Source organism: Lactuca serriola, chromosome 6 (genome assembly GCF_051521515.1).
Source record: "Lactuca serriola cultivar US96UC23 chromosome 6, Lser_US96UC23_V15, whole genome shotgun sequence".
NCBI lineage: Eukaryota > Viridiplantae > Streptophyta > Magnoliopsida > Asterales > Asteraceae > Lactuca > Lactuca serriola.
Window position 1 is genome coordinate 59,283,529 of NC_136413.1, and position 21,462 is coordinate 59,304,990.

Here is a 21,462-nt window from a genome sequence, read left to right on the forward strand (position 1 = left end):
GGACCCTTGCCTTTATCCTTAGGAGCCGAACCTGAAGCATGCTCAGTCTTTTGTTGTTCCGGTTGTGAAGTGGGAAGAGGTTGAGACTTATGAGGAGGTTGAAACGAAGATGTGAGTCCTTCTTCCCCTTGTTTCGGAGGTACCATCGCCTCAGAAACACCTTCAATGCGACTCAACATCCCAAGGGCAGGACGGAATTTGTCAGCAAGATGGCATCGAATGGAAATAGTCAGGATAGGGTCATGAGCCTTCAAGACGCTCAACAGAATAGCATGGACATCGAAGACACAACTTTTTACGACAGCTCATTCAGAGCGAAGTTGATTGACCTCGTTGTTTGCCTAAGAAAGTTGGAGATTCTTGGTCTTGAGCTGAGTAGTCTTGCGAGCAAGCTCATCCATGAGTGCGTTCTTCATGGCTAGATCATCTTGAAGCTTGGTGAAACGCTCATTGAGAGAAGATAGAAGAGCAACATTGTTCTTCTGAATATCGTGGCGAAGATTGACAAAATTTTGCTTCTCAGCAGCAAATGCTTCTTCAACAGCAAAAGCTTGGTGATTGAGTTGGTCACTTTAGAAGCGTTCAACTCGGCTACTCCCTGTAAGGACTCAAGAAAAATATTAGCATTTTCAATTAATTTATCGAATTTTTCGGTCGCGTCTGTGCAAACTTTAGTTGAAGCGGTAACAGCTAGTGTGGCACGAGAAATGGAAGCGTCATGTGCTTTGACAAAGGTGTCAAGCATTTTCTGAATATCAGATTCAGAATTGGGATTGTGTGAGGAAGAGGAGGCTATGATAGTATCAAGTTTGGCATTCAGATCCTTGAGATGCTTTTTGGTAAGAGGAGCATCATCGTCTTCATCACTCTGAACACGGTAAGGGATGTAGTAGAAGCAATCAAATTCCATGTTCTCTCCCCCAAGGACAGTGTTGGTTTCGATTGAAGGTGTGGGTGATAATAGGTTGGTTGTTTCTGGGATTGAAGACCGAACCCCCGTATCAGATACGTTGGTTTGAACTCCAGTGGTGGTTGTTTTGGTTGCTTCAGTGAAGAGAGGAGTGGGAATAGGAATGGTAGAGGTAGGTTGGGATGTGATAGGTTGGGAATAGGTTGGGAAAATTGTTAGTAAGGAAATTGGAATAGAAGCAGGTGGAGAAGAAGGAATTGGGGAGCGAACAGGTACCTCAGGTGTGGATGATCTAGGTGGAGTATCACCACAAGGCGAAGCCTCCTCATCAGAGCTTTCGCTCTCTGATTCGGTAGGAATAGGAGGTTTGTTGCCTGGAGGAACATACTCAGAATCGGAGTCACTAGAGGATTGAAGAATAAGTCTCCGGGATGGCTTTTTGAGCTTCTTCTGCTGGGGTTATGAAGGAGCAGTTTTGTCTGACTTTCTCTTCTTTGGGGTTTGCCCCTTAGCTTGTTTGCTGACACTCACATCCTTTTGTTTTTCTGGTTTCTTTCCCCTCTTTGCAGGCTTGTCTGCTTCCTCTATAGAGCGAATCATGGCATGAGTGAATTCCCTGGGTCGTGAAGAAGGAAGCTTCTTGTATTCTTGAATAACGTTACTTGCCTCAGACACACAAGCATACATAGCTTCTGGAATAGATCCAATGAAGAAAAACTTGGAAGGATATGTGGCAATGATCTTCGTTGTGTGAAACGTCGCGATAGATGAAAAAAGGGAGTCCACTATGATTGGAACGTGGAGACGATCCATTGCCTACTTTGTGATAATAGACCAGTACCTGCCACATGAAATCCCAAAATCCAGATTTACACCATTGTACAACCCTTAAAGCATAGTCATAAATGACTTGCTTGTACCGTCAGATCCAACACTTCGCTCAGAAAGACATTTGAACAAGAGAATAAAGAGGCCATTCCATTATGGGGGAAGGCAGGACTTCTTGAACTTCGTGACGGTGGTTAGGGTTTCAGTGTACCACATTTGGTAGAACATCGAGAACAGTTGACCGGTAGTGATGGAGTCAGGGTTTACCAGGGTTGGTTCGTGAGCAAGACCAAGTAGGGCACATAAACGATTCTTAGAAATTGAGTTCTTCTCGTTGTGAATGTCAAAATGAATCCTCTCAGCAACGTTGTCACAATACGCAGTTGAATAGATATGAGAGAGGCAAGACATGGGAACCACTCCCACCTTTGTAAGAGCATCGACAAGTGGAGAATATTTGAGGCATTCTACCACGTATAGCATATAGGATTCATAGACGAACGGTGTGAGGTCAATGATGAGGTTTTGTTGTGGCTTAATGGTCAGAAGGTTTGAGTGAACAGAGGTATCTTGAACAGAAGATGATTCCGCCATTGATGAAGCTTGAGAAGAAGATGATGAACAGTTGAAGAAATCGCCTTTTTCTTTTAGAAGATTTGTGAGTGGTAAAAGAGTAAAGTGAATCGTGAGAAACCCTTATATACGTGAGAGTAGGAGAGAGAAAGATCTGGCTAAAATCTCTTCCTTTTGTGAAACGTTTCCTGATGCGATCGGGAGTAGACAGTTGGCAACCCCGATGATTACGCAGGAGAGAGAAAAGACGTTTCACTTTTTACGCGCCTTTCCATAGAAAGTACCATTTTCAAATCGACGAAGCGATTAGATAATTGATGACTCAGAAGGATCGCTCAAAATAAAAAGTGATTTCATTTGTGAGAGATAGATCATAGTAATGGTTCACCGTCAATGCATTAAGGGTTTTGAATTGTGGGTTTCACTTAGTACGTAGTGACACGAGACTAAGATCATTAACACAGATTTTTATGTAACCATAAACCTCAGTGGTAAGTGTTGAGAGTCTCACGGGTTACATTAGTGAGATGAAGTGTAATGAAGAAAAATGATGTAGGTGGTTTAAGAAGCGAATGTACCTCTGTTATAAAAGAAGGACCAAGCAGAAAACTCTAAACTCAATATGAGAAGAGTAAGGTAGCTCACGATTAGAGTGAATGTAACAACCTAGTTTGGGAAAACATAATTTGTATATATCACATTATTAAGGATTCACTCAAAATCTGTTGAGGCTTTGGTCAACATGCAGCAACATGCATCTAGGGACACTTAACTAACTCATAGAAAAGAATTTATACCGGTTTGGGCTTCACCATCGAGAGTAGCTTTTATACAAAGAAAAGCATGAGAAAAATAAAATAAAAGGAAAGATATTTTTGTATTTTGAGAAAAATGTTTAATAAAACAAAAAGAAAAATATTTTTGGATTTTATGAAAATAAAAAAAAATGAAAAGAAAAACATAAAAATGAATATGGAAAAGAGTATACAAATGAATACAACCAAAATCCCTTTTAATGTGAAAGAAGCGAACGAGTTCAAAAGGACCGAACCCGAAATAGACCGAGCGTTCAGTTCATTTTGGTTCCCGGGTGAACCGAACCCGAAATAGACCGAGCGTACGCTCTATTTCGCTTCTTACCTTTAGTGTAGCTAAGGCGATTTTGGTACTGATTGTGCTTCCATCATTCCTAGGCCTTGTAAGATCTTATTGAAACTTGCTTCAGGTAAAGCCTTAATGAATATATCTGCTAATTGATCAGTGGTCCTAACGAAATGAATTTCTACGTTACCATCTTCCACATGATCCTTGATAAAGTGATACCGCAGTGCTATGTGCTTTGTCTTCGAGTGTTTCACTGGGTTATGAAAATCCTAATTGCACTTTCAGAGTCACAATATAGTGGGATTTTCTTCATGTTCAACCCATAGTCACTAAGCTGACTTTGTATCCAAACAATATGAGATGTGCATGAGGTGGCGGCTATATATTCAGCTTCAGCCATGGAGAGAGAGAGAGACATGTTTGTTTCTTTGATTGCCAGCTAACCAATTTACCATCAAGAAATTGGCATCCTCTAGTAGTGCTTTTACGATCCAATCCACAACCCCCTAAGTCAGCATCTGAGAATGCTTGGACAAAGAAACCTGAGTTGGCTGGATACCATAGACCGAGAGAGGAAGTTCGCTTCAGATAGCGAAAGATTTTCTTTACTGCTAGCATGTGAGGTTCGCGTGGGTTAGCTTGGAATTGGGTACAATAGCATACTGAGAACATGATGTCTGGCCTGCTGGCTGTGAGATACATCAGTGACCTAATCATCTGACGATAAAGCGTCATGTCAGCAACTGGCTTCTCTAATGATGGGGTAAGCTTAGTTCCAAAAGCCATTGGGACTTTCACTTTGGAGCTAGGCAGTTATAGCAGTCCAAAATCAAATATCGGTCAAGGGCCGATATTTGGGATATAAGTTATCGCGGTGGGATATCGATGGTTATCAGTATTTTTATATCATGTATAATTAATATATATAAACATAAAACATATATAAAAGTAATATTAAAAGTCAAAATTCAAAATTGTCAATGTTTGAAACATAATCTTACGTAAACCATAGAATCTTCCTCCAAGTCCATATCAACCAAGGCATCCAATTATTTTATCTAGATCATCCACATCAACTCTAATATCATCATCATCATTTAAGAATCATGTACTTAACACATCAACATGATCAAACCTATAGAAACTAGCAAGTTAACACTTGAGTATGTAACAATTAACATAATAATAAGATCGGTTAATACTTAAAACATGAGTCTATGACCTAAAACTAACAATTAAGTACTTTACATAATAGCAGGTCCAGTTAAATTAAGTCCAAAAGACTTAAGGCCATGACTTAACACTAAAAAAAAGCAAGTAAAATTACTTAACCGATATCCCACCTGGAAATCGCCTGGAAATATCGGTAAATATCGCTTAAATATCGGTAAATATCATCGATATTTGCGGTCCGATATTTTGGACCAATATTTGACACCGCTATTTTGAAAAGTACCGATAACCGATATCCCACCTGGAAATCAGCTGGAAATCGCTGATATTAACTGCTTAGCTTTGGAGTCTCCCATCATGCCAAACTTGGCAAGCAATGTCTTTGTATATGCCTCCTGATTGATAAAAATGCCTTTGGGTCCCTGTCTAATATTTAAGACAAGAAAAAAGTTAATTGGACCCATTGAGCTCATCTCAAATTTAGTTTCCATCAACTTCCGGAATTCAGCTGTTAGGCTTGGACTCATGGAGCCGAAGATGATGTCATCAACATAAATTTGGACTATCTCTCTCTTACGAAAGAAGGTTGGGTCAACCAAACCTTGTTTAAATTTGACATTTTTAAGAATCGAGTGAGAGTTTCATACCATGCTCTGGGAGCTTGCTTCAGGCCATAGACGGCTTTGTCCAGAATATAGCAGTGATCCGGATGCTTCTCATTCACGAAGCCTGGCGGTTGCTCAACGTACACAGTTTCTTCAAGTTCTCCGTTGAGAAAAGCACACTTTACGTCCATTTGATAGACCTCAAAGTTCTTGTGTGCAGCATAAGCAAGAAAGATTCAAACAGACTCTAATCTTGCAACCGGAGCGAAGGTCTCTTCATAATCTAAAGCTTCCTCTTGACAGTATCCTTTCACCACCAACCGGGCCTTGTTGCGAATCACATTCCCCTCCTTATCCATCTTATTTTCTGAATAGCCATTTGAGACCGACAACCGAAGCATCCTTTGGAGTTGGAATTAGACGCCATACTTTGTTTCTTTCAAACTCGTTCAGCTCGTCTTGCATGGCTTGAACCCAATCAGATTGATCAAGAGCTGAATTCACCATCTTCGGTTCAACTTTGGAGACGAAAGAGTCGAACATGCAAAATTCTACTTGAGAGAATAGTGCAGCTTGTTTCGCTTTCAGCTGTGATCGATTTAATACCTTTTCTGAATATTCCCTAATGATTTGACTTTGAGGATGGTATTTGGTCCATTTAATGAGAGGAGGGTAATTTGGATCATAAGAGGGATCCAATTCTGCATTGACTTCTTCTTCCAATTCAGATTGTGTATCATCATCATTGAAATTCGTATTCTCCCCCTCGAATGATGACACGAGTTCAATTTTTGGATCAGAACGCTCCCCTTTGTTTGGACTTTCGGTTGAGCTAGATGATTGCGATGATGAATTCTCCCCCTGAAATGATGAACCATGATTATTTCGTAGAGACGAACCCTCCCCCTGGATAGAAAAGCGGTCACCAGAAGGTTCGCTTCAGTCAGGCCTTTCAGTTGCCTTTGGTTGTTCAGCTGCCATCTTCTGGTTCATCGAAGAGAAGCATATATTGTTCGAAAAGATTTGAAATAGGCACAGTGACTTGACTAGACTTTGGAAAGATATCCTGCATTGCACCTTCATTTGTCTTCAACCTCTTGACATAACTATCATCGAAAGTGACATAGTATGTCTCTTCAATCTTCTTTGAGCGTTTATCCAGAACTCTATACAACTTAGAGTTCAAGGAGTAGCCCAGAAAAATCCCTTCATCGGCCTTAGCATCAAATTTGTTTCTATTCTCCTTTGAGTTGAAAATAAAGCATCTTGAACCGAACACGTGGAAGAACTTCACATTTGGCTTACGGTTGTTCAAGATCTCGTAAGGAGTGATTGAGAATCGGTTGTTTAGATACGATCTATTCTGAGTGTAACAAGCAGCAGCAATAGCATCAACCTAGAAATACAAAGGCAAGGAAGCGAAGCTCAGCATAGTTCGAGCCGCTTCGCATAGAGATTAATTGATTTCGCCTTTCAACGATTCCATTCTGCTGTGGAATATATGGAGCAGAGAAATCGTGAGTCATTCCCTTCTCAGCTAGAAAATCTTCGAGGTCCTTGTTCTTAAATTCCAAACCATTGTCGCTTCTCACGTTACGAACCACTTTTTGCAGTTGAACCTCTACTTGCTTTATGAAGAGCTTGAGCTTGGGAGTTGCCTCTGATTTTTGCTTCAAGAAAAATACCCATGTGAAGCAACAGAAGTTGTCTATGATGACAAGAATGTACTTGTTTCCACCAATGCTTTCATTAGAGGAGGGATCACATAGATCGATATGTAACAGCTCCAATGGTTCTATCAAGTTTGTGTTGATAATGGAAGGATGACTTTGTCGACTTTGCTTTCCCATTTCACAAGCTGCACATAGATGTTCTTTGTCGAATTTGAGAACTGGAAGACCTCGAATGTGATCTCCAAGTACTAGCTTGTTGATATCTTTGAAATTAAGATGAGAGAGCCTTCGATGCCATAACCAACTTTCATCTGAGTGTGCCTTCGTTAGCAAGCAAACTTCCGGTTTCCCTCGAATTAGAATGAGATTTAAAGGGTACATTTCCCCCTTTCACTTCGACTTCAGAAGAATATTATTTGACTTCTCTTCGACAATCTTTGAGCCTTCGTCATCAAAGGAGACCTTCAAACTGGTCCCTACTACTAGCTGTGAGACACTGATGAGGTTGTGCTGCAATCCTTCAACTTATGCTACCTTTCTGATTGAGAAATCGCCATTTTTAATCCATTCCATAGCCTTTGATAGTACCAAATGAATTATTGCCATACTTCACCGTTCCACCATCCTTGAGAGACTGAAATTCCCTCAGTTCTTCCCTTTTTCCTGTCATGTGACGCGAGCAGCCACTATCAATGTACCATTCTTCGTCAAACTGCTCGTCACGTATAACCTGCAAAATGTCAAGCAGATTTAGGAACCCACAGTTTCTTGGGTCCTTGTGAGCCTTTTACAGGACAGGGAATAGTAAGAGAAACATCAACAAGATAAGTTATTTTTATTAGAGTTGTTTCATCTTTTCTTTTTATTGCAAAAACTTTGATTTTGTTTGACTTAGACTCATTTGATTTAGACGTAGGATTTGTAGTTTTGACGTCTGCATTCTTTTGGGTCTCTTTTGGGCATCTATCGTCTTCTGGAAGAAACTTTCCTTTCCCCTTTGAATCTTTAGAAGAGTGAGAATTAGAATTAGAATGAGAAGAATAAGGTTTAGAAGCAATATTAGATCGTCGATTATTGTTCTTCCTTGGTTGATAGTGAAAACATTCTTCCCTTCGGTTCTTCTGATTGAACCTGGGACTGAACCCATCATTTCGGCTGCTATTATGTTGAGGACCGAAACCTTTCTTTCGGTTGCTTACATGCTGAGGAACGAAATCCTCCTTTCGGTTGCCTTCATGTCGAGGACCGAAACCTTCCTTTCGGTTTCTTTCATGTCGAGGACCGAATCCTTCCTTTCGGTTGCTTTCATGCCGAGGACCGAAACCCTCCTTTCAGTTGCTTCTTGGTTCTCCTCGTGACTTATGTGTCTTTTCATACCTTACATAATGAGGATTGTAGGATCGCCAAAACTGTTTTCTTTCTGAGAGATTCTTCTTGTATCTCAGGTTGCGTTGGTGTTTTTGTTTTGCCACCTGTTTTGGATTTTTATGAATATTGGCCTTTTTCTTCGGTACTTGAGCATGGCTTTCGCTCTTTGACGAACACGTCTCACTGGACGTTGTCACTGGTTCGCCCGAAGATGTTTTGGTGCCGCTTGTGCTTGGTACATCATATCTTGTAGGTTCATTGAGTGGTTCTGCCACATATCTACCCTTCACTCTCTATGAGGTTTTCTGAGATAAACCTTTTGTTTCATTAGCGTTATCTATAGGTGCTGACCAGAAAAATTCATCACAACCATTAGCATTATCTTCTTCTACCAATGTTGTCGGTTCGGCTGTTTGTTGTGGTGTGACTCCTTGAACTGTGTAAACTTGATTTGGAGTGGTTTGAACCTTTTGATATACAACAACTTTTGCATTGAGAACTTTGGTCTTGTCTGTCGATGAGCGAGCAAACTCAACAGAGTTTTCAGAAATCAGATTTTTATTAGGTTCAGGTTCGCTTTTGACAAATTCAGAACAGTCCACCACGTCATCTACATTGATTTCACTCATGTCATCATCCTCATTAAGTTTAGATGCATTTTCAACATCAATTTTATTTTCTGAACTTAATTTGGCATTCAACGAGTCAAATTTCTGTACAGTTTCGGTTCTTAGTTTTAATTTATCATTTTCATCTGTACGGAACCTTTAGAGGAATACGGTACGTCTGAAGTACACCTTCGATTGGGAGGATGATGGAACGGTTGGTGTAATTCTTGAAGTTGTCCCATAATCTGTAATTTCCATCACCAATTGAGTTGAAGCATGATTGATGATAGAAGATACGCATGGAAGAAGTCCTAGTAGAGTCTAGGAAAATTTGTATGATTAATTGGACACATTCGTATGTGTTAAATTGTTTTGTGATTTTAGGACTTGGGGACTGCGAGACAATACTTGGGACGAGTAAGAGTAGGTGTGAATAGTAGTTGAGATCTATACTACTGGAAGCACAGGACTCACGCTTGGATCAGGGAAAGTCACAAGGTTACCAAGAAACTAGTAATTGATTCCGTTTTATTCATGTATGTCATTACCTTGTTTCGGTAATGACTAGTAAGGGGGTTGTTATTTTGACCCTAGCGGTCATGACAAATTGAGTCCGACTGCAATGAGTTTGTTACGTGGTTCTGAGAACCGAGTTTGATGTAGCATCTGACTTAAGTCAGAATATTGAAATCAATGCGATCGATAACATCGCGCTCGTTGTTAAAGAGGTTAGTAGCTAGAAATGCTACATGCTAAAATGTGATTATATCACATTAGAATATGAAGGAAGGAATTATCCATTCTGGAATTTGACTCTAAGAGACTTGAGTCTAAGCGTTGCATCATACGATGAGAGGTCATTAGAATATGACCCATCGGTCTGTTACAATAGATAAATGAAAGTATTTATCCTAAGAAGAAGAAGAAGTCCAAAATGAGGACTTATTTTGTAACTTGAAGGTTATGATTGAAAATCCAACATAGTATGAAAAACAGATGCAAGATTGAGCATCGTCTGCAGTCAAGAAGCCCTAGAGTTAGATACTCTTTCGAAGAAACATAGAAGTTAGTGTTATTACCTAGGATAAAGAGATAGTGTATGGAATCATTATACAAGCCCTATTTCGTTGATGATTCCGGGACGTAATCATCCTAAGGGTGAGATAATTGTAACGCCCGTAGATCCGGGCTAGTCAATTTAGAGACGATAAGCATAAAAAATGAATTTTTGATGGAAGATTATTTAGAAGGATTAACCTTAATTAAGTTATAGTATATGTTACAAGGATTCCGTACATATAAAGAACGCCGAAATTCGAGTTATAACGAAGAAGTTATGACCTGTCGAAGTTTCGCGACAGAACCGGCACGACACAATGCGACGTAAATAGTGAATTTATGATAGAGTGATATTTGGCCTTATAGATCTAAACAAAAGTCGTAGAATACATTAAACCATGAGCGTCCATAAAAAGAACGTCGAAATCTAACTTCGTATGAGGAAGTTATGATTTTTCTAAGTTTCGACTTAGCAGTACGCAGTCCAAATACTCGATTTGAGACCGAGCCGTTTTTAGCCGAGACAATCTAAATCAGAATCTAAGATCTCGTTCATATTAGTGAAACGATAAAAAGATAGGCGAAAATGGACGTCGGATGAAGAAGTTATGAATTTATAACGGAGTTTTCCTGTCCCGGCCTACTAAAAATAATATATAAGTAATATATTTATAATATATTAAACATAGACTCAAAATTAGCCAATGAAGTCTAAACGAGAGTTGTAGATCATAATCTCATCTACGCGTCGATATAAAGATCGTCGAAAATGGAGTTCGTATGCGAAAGTTATGAATTTCTGAAGTTCGGGGCGCGAAACCCCAAAACTGTCAGATACCACGACGTGGCAAGCAGTGCCACGACGTGGCAAGTCTTCTGACACCTCCTGGAGTCCCCCAGACGCAACTTGCGATGACGACCAAGCCCACGACGTGGAAAAATGTGCCACGACGTGGAAAGGGCCAATTTTGCCCTATAAATAGATTTGAAGGGCTGGCCGAGTTTGGTTGCTCATTCTCTCATCTCTCACCCATATTACCTCGATTTACGTGCAAAGAAGTACCCCCGAAGCTCCGATATCATCCCGAGACCCGAAGCAAGTCTCGAAGTCTGAAGATCCCGAGAAGTAAAGAGTTTCCGAGCTGAAGCTCTGCCCGCGAGAAACCCGGTGTGTGAAGTAATCCCGGTTTCACCAAAGAATATCTACTTCTACAAGCTGTAGTGCTGTCCAATCATCTTCTGATCAAGTGAGTGTGTGGTCACTTTCTTCTAACACATAAATATTAAGTATTTGCTATGAAATACGTGCTATGTGTTTATATATTGTTGTTTATTTGAGATGTTGGTGGAATGGATGAGCTATATAGGTTTTAATGAGTTAAACTGTATATGTATTTTATATCTATAAATATGTTGGGTAGGACATGTGTAGATGAGATCCGTTAGTATGGATCCGATCAAGAGGTTAGTTTTAGATCCGTGAGTAGGGATCAGATCAAGAGGTTAGTTTTAGATCCGTTAGTATGGATTAGACCAAGAGGTTAGTTTTAGATCCGGGAGTATGGATCAGGTAAAGAGATAAACTTGCTATTAGTCCGGGAGTATGGATTAAGACTAAGTTAATTGTCCCTAGTCCAGGAGTATGGATTGGGCACCGTTATAGATCCGAGAGTATGGATCAGATATGGATTAAGACTAAGTTAATTGTCCCTAGTCCGGGAGTATGGATTGGGCACAATTATAGATCCGGGAGTATGGATCAGATATGGATTAAGACTAAGTTAATTGTCCCTAGTCCGGGAGTATGGATTGGGCACAGTTATAGATCCGGGAGTATGGATCAGATCAGGATTAAGGTATAGTTAATTGTCCTTATTCCGGGAGTATGGATTGGGCACAATTATTGATCCGGGAGTATGGATCAGATCAGGAGGTTAGTTTTAGATCCGTGAGTATGGATCAGGTAGTTTTATATCCATGAGTATGGATCAGGAGATAAGGTTAGTTTTAGATCCGTGAGTATGGATCGGGTGAAAAGATTAGTTTTAGATCCGTGAGTAGGGATCAGGTAAAGAGGAAAATTTTAGATACGAGAGTTTAGATCATGTCGTTGTGAGGATCAATGGGGTGGGATAAGAGTTGCCTTTATATGGTGAAAATGTACAAGTTTGAATGTTCTATATTTATAAATATATGATATAACATTATGGTATGAAAACCCTATATGCTCACCAGGCTCCCAAGCCTGACCCACTCAGTTTTCTTTGTATCACAGGTATCGATACGAAGACATATTTCACAGAGAGATTTAAAGGAGATATAAATCATTAGTGTAATTAAATGTAAGTTCTGTTTATGCTTATATGTCTGTATCGGAACATGACATCCCGAGGTTTTATTATTAAATGAAAATACATTCTCTTTGAGAAATGTTTTGATAAGTTATTATCATATCTTGTTTTGGGAACAAATTTCGCAACCGTTTTCTTTAAACGATTACTCTGATTTATAAAACAAAGCATAAACAAATCGGTCTTTTCTGGCCATGAAATCGGGGATGTCACATGACGTACAGCGAACGTAGTTTGCAACTTGCCTCTGCAACCACATGTCATGAAGGCTATCTCCATTTCTGAGATCCAATCCATAACTCCGATCGGATCCTCCTTTCCAGTGAAGGTCGATGGTTTGCAAGTCAGAAAATCTTTATACTTGCATCCCATTCCATCATTCCTTCTATCCTGGTTGTTCTGCCTAACTATTTGTGGGTTGGCTTGACCAACAGACCCACTGAAGTTTCCACCTTCCGAGTGCCCTTCATTTAATTCGGGCTCTTCCACATGAATTGACAGATCTTCACGATTCTGTTGAAGCAACCGCCTAGTCTCTTCCATTTGACGATCCAACATTGTTTGAATCATCATTTGTACACCAGCCATTGTTATTGGCTCCGGTGCTACAGCTACAACAGGTATTTGTTCAATCAATGGTGGTTGATTCCTGTTTTCATCAGCATTTCCAACTCCACTCCTCGTTCTCACCATTTTTGATCTACACACCAAATAAAGTGAAATTAGATCCTCATTCATGATAGATATTCAAATCATCCTTATCACTCTGAAACGTTTACATGTTAGTTCTAAATTCGTAGACGTTCACTTAGAATCCTACATACATAAGGTTTCCAGATCCGGTCGGCAACAAACCATAGATCTGAACAAAAATATCATATATGGCAACCATATAATATTTAGCACATAAAAGCATTTTAGGCAATTTTCCTAAAATAAACTAGTGCTTGTGTCTAAAATATAACAGACACACATCTCACAATTTCACTTAGCATTCTAAGTTTAAGTCTTGAAATCCTACAAATTCCTAGTTCGCTTAAACTAATGCTCTGATACCAACTGTGACATCCCCAAAATCACGGCCAGAAAAGACCGGTTTAATTTATGCTTTTAAAATGATTTCAGAGTAATCCTTTGATTAAAAGAGTTGCAGAATTTGTTCCCAAAACGAAATATGATAAAAATAAGATTTACCAAAGTATTTCTTAAAGAAATGTATTTTTTATTATATTACAATACTTGGGATGTCATGTTCCCATAAACAGACCAAAAGCATAAACATTTCAATACAGACCTTACAATAGTTATTTACAACAATAGGTCTATAATCCAAAATATCCTGACAAATCATCCAACTTATGCTCTGGCGCCACTACCTGTAATACAAAGAAACTGAAGGGGTCAAGCTTGGGAGCCTGGTGAGCATATAGGGTTTTCAACCCACAATAAATAATTATATTTAATTCACCAACCAACAATAACCCAATTACCCATTCCCGTTATTCTCACTTTACGTCCCCAAAACAACTAACATAAGGGACCTAGTCTTAGAATATTTCATCGGGGCGACAACACATGCATTCAGGGGTTTCCCAACAATATATGTCAAATAAGGCAACCATGAGGGGGATGGAGTACAGCAAATGAACACCCAAGTTCATTAACACCTACAGGTGGCGAACCTGCTAGCGTTCCACAGGACTGTCTAGAAAAGTCTGTGGTGGTCATCTAAACTCCGCTAGATGACCGAATCAAAAACAACATCGATGCCTCTCATTTGTTTATCACACAACTATCTACCCATGTTCTACCCGACATATTAGTAGATAAAAATATATATTTTTATACATAGTTTAAAACCTGTATAGCATTCTCATTCAATACATATTCCAAACAACATATGAGACACATACACATAACATGTATTTCATAGAGAATAAATCATATCTATGAGATAGAAGAAAGTGAATATACATTCACACATATAACAACAAAATATACACATAACACGTATTTCGTATAAAATACTTCGTAATTATGCGTTAGAAGAAAGTAACTACACACTCACTTGATCAGAAGATGATCGGACAGCACTACGACTTATAGAAGTAGTATTCTTCGGCAGATCTGGAAGATCTTCACAAAAACCGGGCTCCTCGCGGGAAGAGCTTTGGCTCGGGAATCTCACTTCTCGGGATCTTCGGGGCTTCGGGACTTGCTTCGGGTCTCGGGAATGATACCGGGGCTTCAGGATAATTCTTGCACGAAAAACGAGGTAAAAACGCGAGAGAAGGAAAGAAAATAGCAACTGAAACTCGACAGCCTCGACTTCCTTTTATAGGGTTTGGATCCTCGATTTACGCTGGGCGTAACCTGGATAGGATCGCTGACTCCCCCCTTTGGATAATATCGGATATTTTTAATTTAAATTAAATACCGAAATTATTAAATAAACTTCAAAACTTCATATATTCCTTATACGAGCTCCATTTTCGACGTTCTTTATATCCCCACGTAGGTGAGACTACGCTCTACAACTTTCGTTTAGACTCCGTCGGCTAATTTTGAATTAATTTTTATTATTTATTTTTAGTATGCCGGGACAGGAAAACTTCGTTATAAATTCATAACTTCTTCATCCGACGTTCGTTTTCGCATATCTTTTTTATCGTTTCACTAATATCGATGAGATCTTCAATTCGTATTTAGATTGTTTCGGCTAAAAATCGCTCGGTCTCAAATCGAGTATTCGGGCTGCATACTGCTAAGTCGAAACTTCGAAAAATCATAACTTCCTCATACGAAGTCAGATTTGGACGTTCTTTTTATGCACGCTCTCGGTTTAATAAAATCTATGACTTTTGTTTAGATCACTAAAGCTAAATATCGCTCTAACATAAATTTCACTTTTTACGTCATTCAACGTTGCTGGTTCTGTCACGAAACTTTGACAGGTTATAACTTCTTCGTTATAACTCGGATTTCAACATTTTTTATATCTTCAGAATCCTTGTTTCGACCACTGCATCTTTATGCAAAGATATCGGGCTTATCTCAAACTTTAAATTGACGCTTATTTTATTCTTAATTCATTAAATTATAATAATTAAGAAAATAAACACATAGTTCACATAATTCACATAATACTAAAATATCTCATCATTAATACTTCAAAAAGAGTTACAAGGGTTAACCTAGACTATTACATCAATGATAATGTCTATCTCTGAAACGCGGGCGTTACAATGTAGGACTCTATTTTGTCAATACCAATTTTGTAGGCAGGAGAGATTTCGTCAGAAGATATAACATTTTCACAGTTGTAAGCTTCGGCATCGACTTCATCCTCCTTTAACTCAAGGAACGGTAAAATCATGCAATGTATCTTCTTTCCTATTTCACAATCGAGATGTAACTGAGTGATATTAAAATATAATCTTTTCGCAATCAAACAAAAAATGTATCATTGTTTTAAAAGCTTAAGATTGTCTCGTTGCAAATAGATCGACTCATCCCTAGACCTAATTAATTCTTTCTCCTTCTGTTTAATCCAGATCCTCCTCTCCTCACTCTTCGATGATATCTTGCTAATTTGATCAGTCAGGTTAGAGTTTGTGACACGAGTTTGGGTAAGACTACTACTTAAACTAGAAAATTTAGATTTTAAGCTATTCAGATCATTTTCATAGTTAGTAATAGGAATTTTCAGAGAAGTAAGAATATCTTGTACCTTCTTGATCAACTCATCACATTCGTTGATCTGTGCACTGACAGGTTTCGTAGCGAAACACCTGTCCTCTCGCTCTTTCTCATCTTCCAGTCCACCATCTGTTGTGTATCCTTGCATCTGTGATACACGTTCCGTCACCATCAAACATCTTCCTGCAACATTTTCTTCTTTCACCAGCATAACCATGCCATGAGTCGGCTTTCTTACTTCTTCGTCCTCTGAATCTATAGACCACACCTACACTCCACCAAATCCATCATTATCACCTGTATCCTGTACAATCAAAGCATTCATGGTGTTATTGTTAGCTGCTGATTTCCTTTTCTTGATCTCCTCCAATCGTCACAGGAGGTTCGCTTCCTCATCATCTTCATCAACCTTTTCAGTCTTCTTCTTTAGCATGCAGTCTTTGGCAAAGTGGTTCTTGCCTCCACAATAATGATAGTCAAAACCTGAGTCACCACCAATCTTTGTTTCCTTCTTAGAATCTTCAGATCTTGAACCCATCTTTCGTTCCTCCTTCACCTTTTCTGAACTATAACTTCCCTGACAGTTTCGGTTCTTGTTGGCGGGGAACTTCCTTTTGATAAACTTTCTTGGGTTGGAAACCATTATGGCATACTCTTCACCGGTTAGATCATTGTCAGCTAGATCTAATTCTGCTTCTTCTTCAACAACACTTTTTCCTTTGGACATAAGAGCTAACGAACCCAAGCTGGAAACTACATTCGTTTCCTTTGATACTGCACTTTCATGTGATTTCAAAATTCCCACCAGTTTCGCCATAGAGTATGATTTGAACTGTTCGTGTGCCTTCACTGTGGATACAACCGCCATCCATTCGGGTCTAAGACCGTTCATGAAGGTAACCTGCTGCTCAATAACCTTCCTTTCGATCCTGTGCTTTATCATCTTACTGAGAAGATGATTAAACCGATCAAAAGCCTGAATGAGTTTCTCTTCGGGCTTCTGTTTGAAATCACCAAATTCAGAAAGCAGCAAGTTTTGAATCTAATGTTCCAGATCTTCATCAGTAGAATATAATTCCTTTAACCTATCCCATATCTCTTTTGTTGTAGCACATGAACTCACCAATCGAAACGTGTCTGATTGTAAAGCAAACCTAATCATTCTTAAGGCTTTATGTTGCACTGAAACTTCTCTTTCTCGTCTTGAGGAATATCTTTCACATCATTCACGAGCTGATTATACCCCCTTTGAGTTTTGACAATCTTTGAAGTGCTTGAGTGCGCAAACGGACCAACTGTGATTGCTTCCCAGATCAAGTACCCATTATCCTCTGAGCTGATTACATAATCTTCGAAGTGGGGCGTCCATACTTCATAATCCTGAGTGTATAAGATTGGAATCCTTGTTGTTGATCCAATACTGTTGGAGATGTTGATTGGATTGGATTGAGAATCTTCCATAGACATTGTGATGACATTTGATCGATAACATGTTTAAGATCAGACTTGTAATTTATCGTTAGGGCAAGATCGACAATTAATGAGATACGCCAATTTGGAATGACGGCTCAATTAATATCAAATTATGCGGAAAAACCCTAATAATTTCTTCAACAGAAGAGATGTGTATGAATTACACAGCCTCCGACTCTGATACCAATTGATGAGAATAAATCTCTAGATCGTTTAGATCTTTCACATGTATATTAATAAAGAACAAAGAATTCAATCACAATACGACTAAGAACATAGTATGGAATCAATATGAAGCTTATGATTCAAATGTAGTCACGCCTCAACAGAGCTCGATAAAGAAATTCCAATGTAGAGGCGAGGTAGGGTTTACAATACTTTGATGAGAAAAATAATTAAAGCGTTACCTACTAAGGATGCATGTATGCATCTTAAATACCAAAACCCTAGAATAAAATAATGCACGGTTGGACAGGCCCAAACCGACTACAAAACTGGGCTAATAGGAACGAGCCCAAGACACAACATTATAATCCCAACAGTGATAATGCCATAATAAACACTAGAGGTTTAAATATAGAAAAAGAATTCTCAAATAAGCCTTATGAAGGCTACAGATCAAAATCTCGAGTCTGCGAACCCTTGACAACAGCTTCATAAAAAGCCCTCGTATGGCTATGAACTTTCAAGACAACAACATTAGAAGTAGTCACTATTAGGCTGCAAATTTCCAGGCCAACATATTCACAAACAACCCCTATATGGCAATGTTTTTTTCCAAGACAACAACATTATAAGTAATCACATTTTATGTCCATGTTTATTTCCCACATGCATATTTGTATAAGATATTTCATTCACAACATTACTTCTATTTCCATGCACACTTGTACCACCACCTGGAAGATCACTATAAATGCCAATTATCAATGAAATTGCCCAAATATAGGTTCGAAACAATCCTTGATGAAAACCAGACAATGATTACCACCTCCCCCCCCCCTCGAGTCGGCTGTCGGAATGCCTATGTCAATGACACTGATTAAAAGCCAACTGTGGTAAACTTGTGATGCAAGGAGAGCATATGGTACCCACTTGTTAGATGCAAAGTATTATAGATGTAGTGTTGTTTACGCTTTGATTTTCAAATGACATGAATGACCGATATAATAAATAAGAAACCATAAGGGAGGGAGAGAATTCTAAGCCCAAGGATGGCAAATTGGTCATTTTGACTCTCACCACATGTCGGCTCGGTTCAGTTCCAAAATCAATCTTATCTAATTACAAAGGAAATTAAACATAAAATCAAACCAAACTAAAATTGAAACCATGTAGAATCTGAATATGTAAATCGGCTCGGTTATCGGTTTGTTGAATTTTTATTTTTCGGCTTCTGGTCGGTTCGATCCGATATCAAAATTGATATTATCCCTAGTCTTGGTAAAGAAACAAAAGGGCAAGAGATTAAATTGCTAATAGGCTAACATGAGTTTATCTATGGGGTGGGTTTGGACCAAATACATGTGGGCTTGATACACATCTTTTCCTAAACTTAACTTGGGCTCTTTCACGACTAGGCGCAATACTAATACAAGCTAAGCTAAGCCACCGTTTAAATGATAGTTTGACAATTTTGCATTGGGTGAACAAAACGTACGATTGTGTGGTAAGTGGTAACAACTATCAAATTAATATAAAAACAAAGATACTTAAGAAACTATATATATATTAGATGCAAAGTGTTATAGAAGAGGTGGTGTTGTTTACACTTTTATTTCAACATGACATAAACGACCGAGATGATATATAAGAAATCATGAGAGAACTAAAGAGAGGATTCGGTAGCCTGGAGGTGGCAAATTGGTCATTTTAACTTGACCATAAGTATATATGAACACTAGTTAATCAAGAATTAACAATTCACCGACCGACCAGGGGGGAAGTAATAGTCCTTGAGCTTTGCTTAATTAGTTAATCATCTAGATTCGTGTTGAACTATAATTTATATGATCTTTGACCAAACTTTATGCTTATAGTTTCAAAGGAGATATTTCTCCATCACAAGAAGATCTACGACTTCAATTATTTTATAATATCACTCCTCATTTCTCTCTACGTTAAAGAACAATCTCGAGTACGACTTTCAATCTGAACCATGGTCAGATAATATGTATGTCAGAAGTTTGTGCTTCAAATGTCTTCTCATACTCCTCGATGGATTTAAAAAGTTCTGAAATGTTTCCTTTACCAAATCCACCACATCCTGGCTTCTGTTGCATATTAACACCCGAGATCATGCACCCTATTCTTTGGATTATCTCTATGAATATCGTTGGCCTAAATCAAATCAAAAACTTATATATATTATAAGTAGTTTGCCATAAAGAATTCATATATCAAACAATAGAAATATATATATTTTTAGGTTAAATGCACACGTATGTATGTATATGCATGTGCATGTACATATTAATATTGTGTAAATGGATACCTGTCACCCAAAGGTTTGGTGAAGATTTGAAGCAAAGTGCCCTCGTTATCTCTGTCTACCAAAATCCCGAACTCCTCACACGCATTCATCTGCTCATCACTAAGGACATCTGCCGCCCTGTTCTTCAAATTTCGGTAGTAAGTCGGCGGCGGAGGCGGCATAAACTCAAACCCACCAACCACACTCCGCCGCTTCATCTCTCTAAGTGTCTGAAATATGTCTTCACTCTCCAGCGCCAGATGCTGAATTCCAGGACCTTCGTTGTGCTCCAGAAATGTCTGTATCTGGCTCCTCCTCTTTGTTCCGTACACCGGCTCATTCACTCCGATGATAACCTTCTCGTTATTAGAGGCGAGGATCATAGAATTCATCCCACTCTGGCTTGTTCCGACGTCTTTCGCTGTGAATCCTGCAAATTCATGGAATCCTGTGAAGAATTTTAAGTAGTTGATGACGGGAGCGAGTTCCGGGACGTTTCCGGCGACGTGGTCGAGGCGTCGGATACCAAAGTCTATACTGTGTGACGATGAATCTGTTTTAATTGATTCGAACCCAGGTAAGAATGTTGATGCGATGTCTATGGTGGGTTGTTTGTAACTAATGTATCTTAAAACAACGTCGTTGAATAGTTGGACTTCGGCCAGGACGACGGCGTTTTTGCGTTCTCCGAGGGTGATTGGTGGTGATGAAGGTTTGGCACCATGGGAGAGACTGGTGTAGTAAGCAAGGTCAGCGTCATCGACTTCAATGGCGATTGAGCGGACGGCGAGTCCGTGAGAGGCGGTGAAGGCGCGGCAAGCAGTGTGGGAGAAGGTGGGTATGGAGGGTGTGTTGGTGGAGATGGTGGCGGAGTAAGCGGCGGTGAAGAGGAAGAGGAGTTGATCGGAGCGGAGGAGATAAGATGCATGGGTTGTGTTTCCGGTGGATAAATCGGATTTGGCGACAAGTGGCATGCCGAGTGCCGATGAGAAGCGGCGAGAGGTGTTGGTGGCGTCGGAGCACCAGAACTCGACGTGGTGGAACCGTCTGACGGAGAACAAGTCAGACATGGGATTTGTTTGGGTAAGATTATTGTAATCAACTGGGTTGAACTCCATTGCCGGCGAGTTATGGTGTTTTCCGGCGCACTCGTTGCCAATAAGGAGCTCAGGCGCTTTCCCCATGTCTGACGAGTCTGCTCTTAATGTTTCTCGCAGTGAGTGGGATTGAGGTACCATGATATATATATATATATATATATATATATATATATATATATATATATATATATATATATATATATATATATATATATATACAGCATAATAACTATTGAGCTTGAATTTAATTTTAAGAAAATTATTATAACCAGTTCTAGTATAGTTGCTATTTTTAATATCTAATTATTTTATTATTTTATGTTCAAGGTGTAATATGAAGGAATTGGAATTCACTTTTCTATGTTTGTTCAAAAGTTTTTGAAAAGGAATTGAATTGGTTCACTTTTTAATATCTAATTATTTTATTATTTTACGTTCAAGGTGTAATATAAAGGAATTGGAATT

At 39.0% G+C, this 21,462-nt stretch overlaps 1 protein-coding gene across 1 annotated transcript; it reads right to left on the bottom strand.

Annotated features, from left to right (window-relative positions):
* Window positions 1-19,169: 19,169 nt before the first annotated feature.
* On the bottom strand, window positions 19,170-21,102 carry LOC145059071 (4-hydroxyphenylpyruvate dioxygenase-like). Its single transcript, XM_079006936.1, has 2 exons — window positions 19,919-21,102; window positions 19,170-19,764 (listed from the first exon to the last, which is right to left on the bottom strand). The coding sequence occupies exons 1-2, from the start codon at window positions 21,079-21,081 to the stop codon at window positions 19,587-19,589; spliced, it is 1,341 nt and encodes a 446-aa protein (XP_078863062.1). The 5' UTR covers window positions 21,082-21,102; the 3' UTR covers window positions 19,170-19,586.
* Window positions 21,103-21,462: the final 360 nt, after the last annotated feature.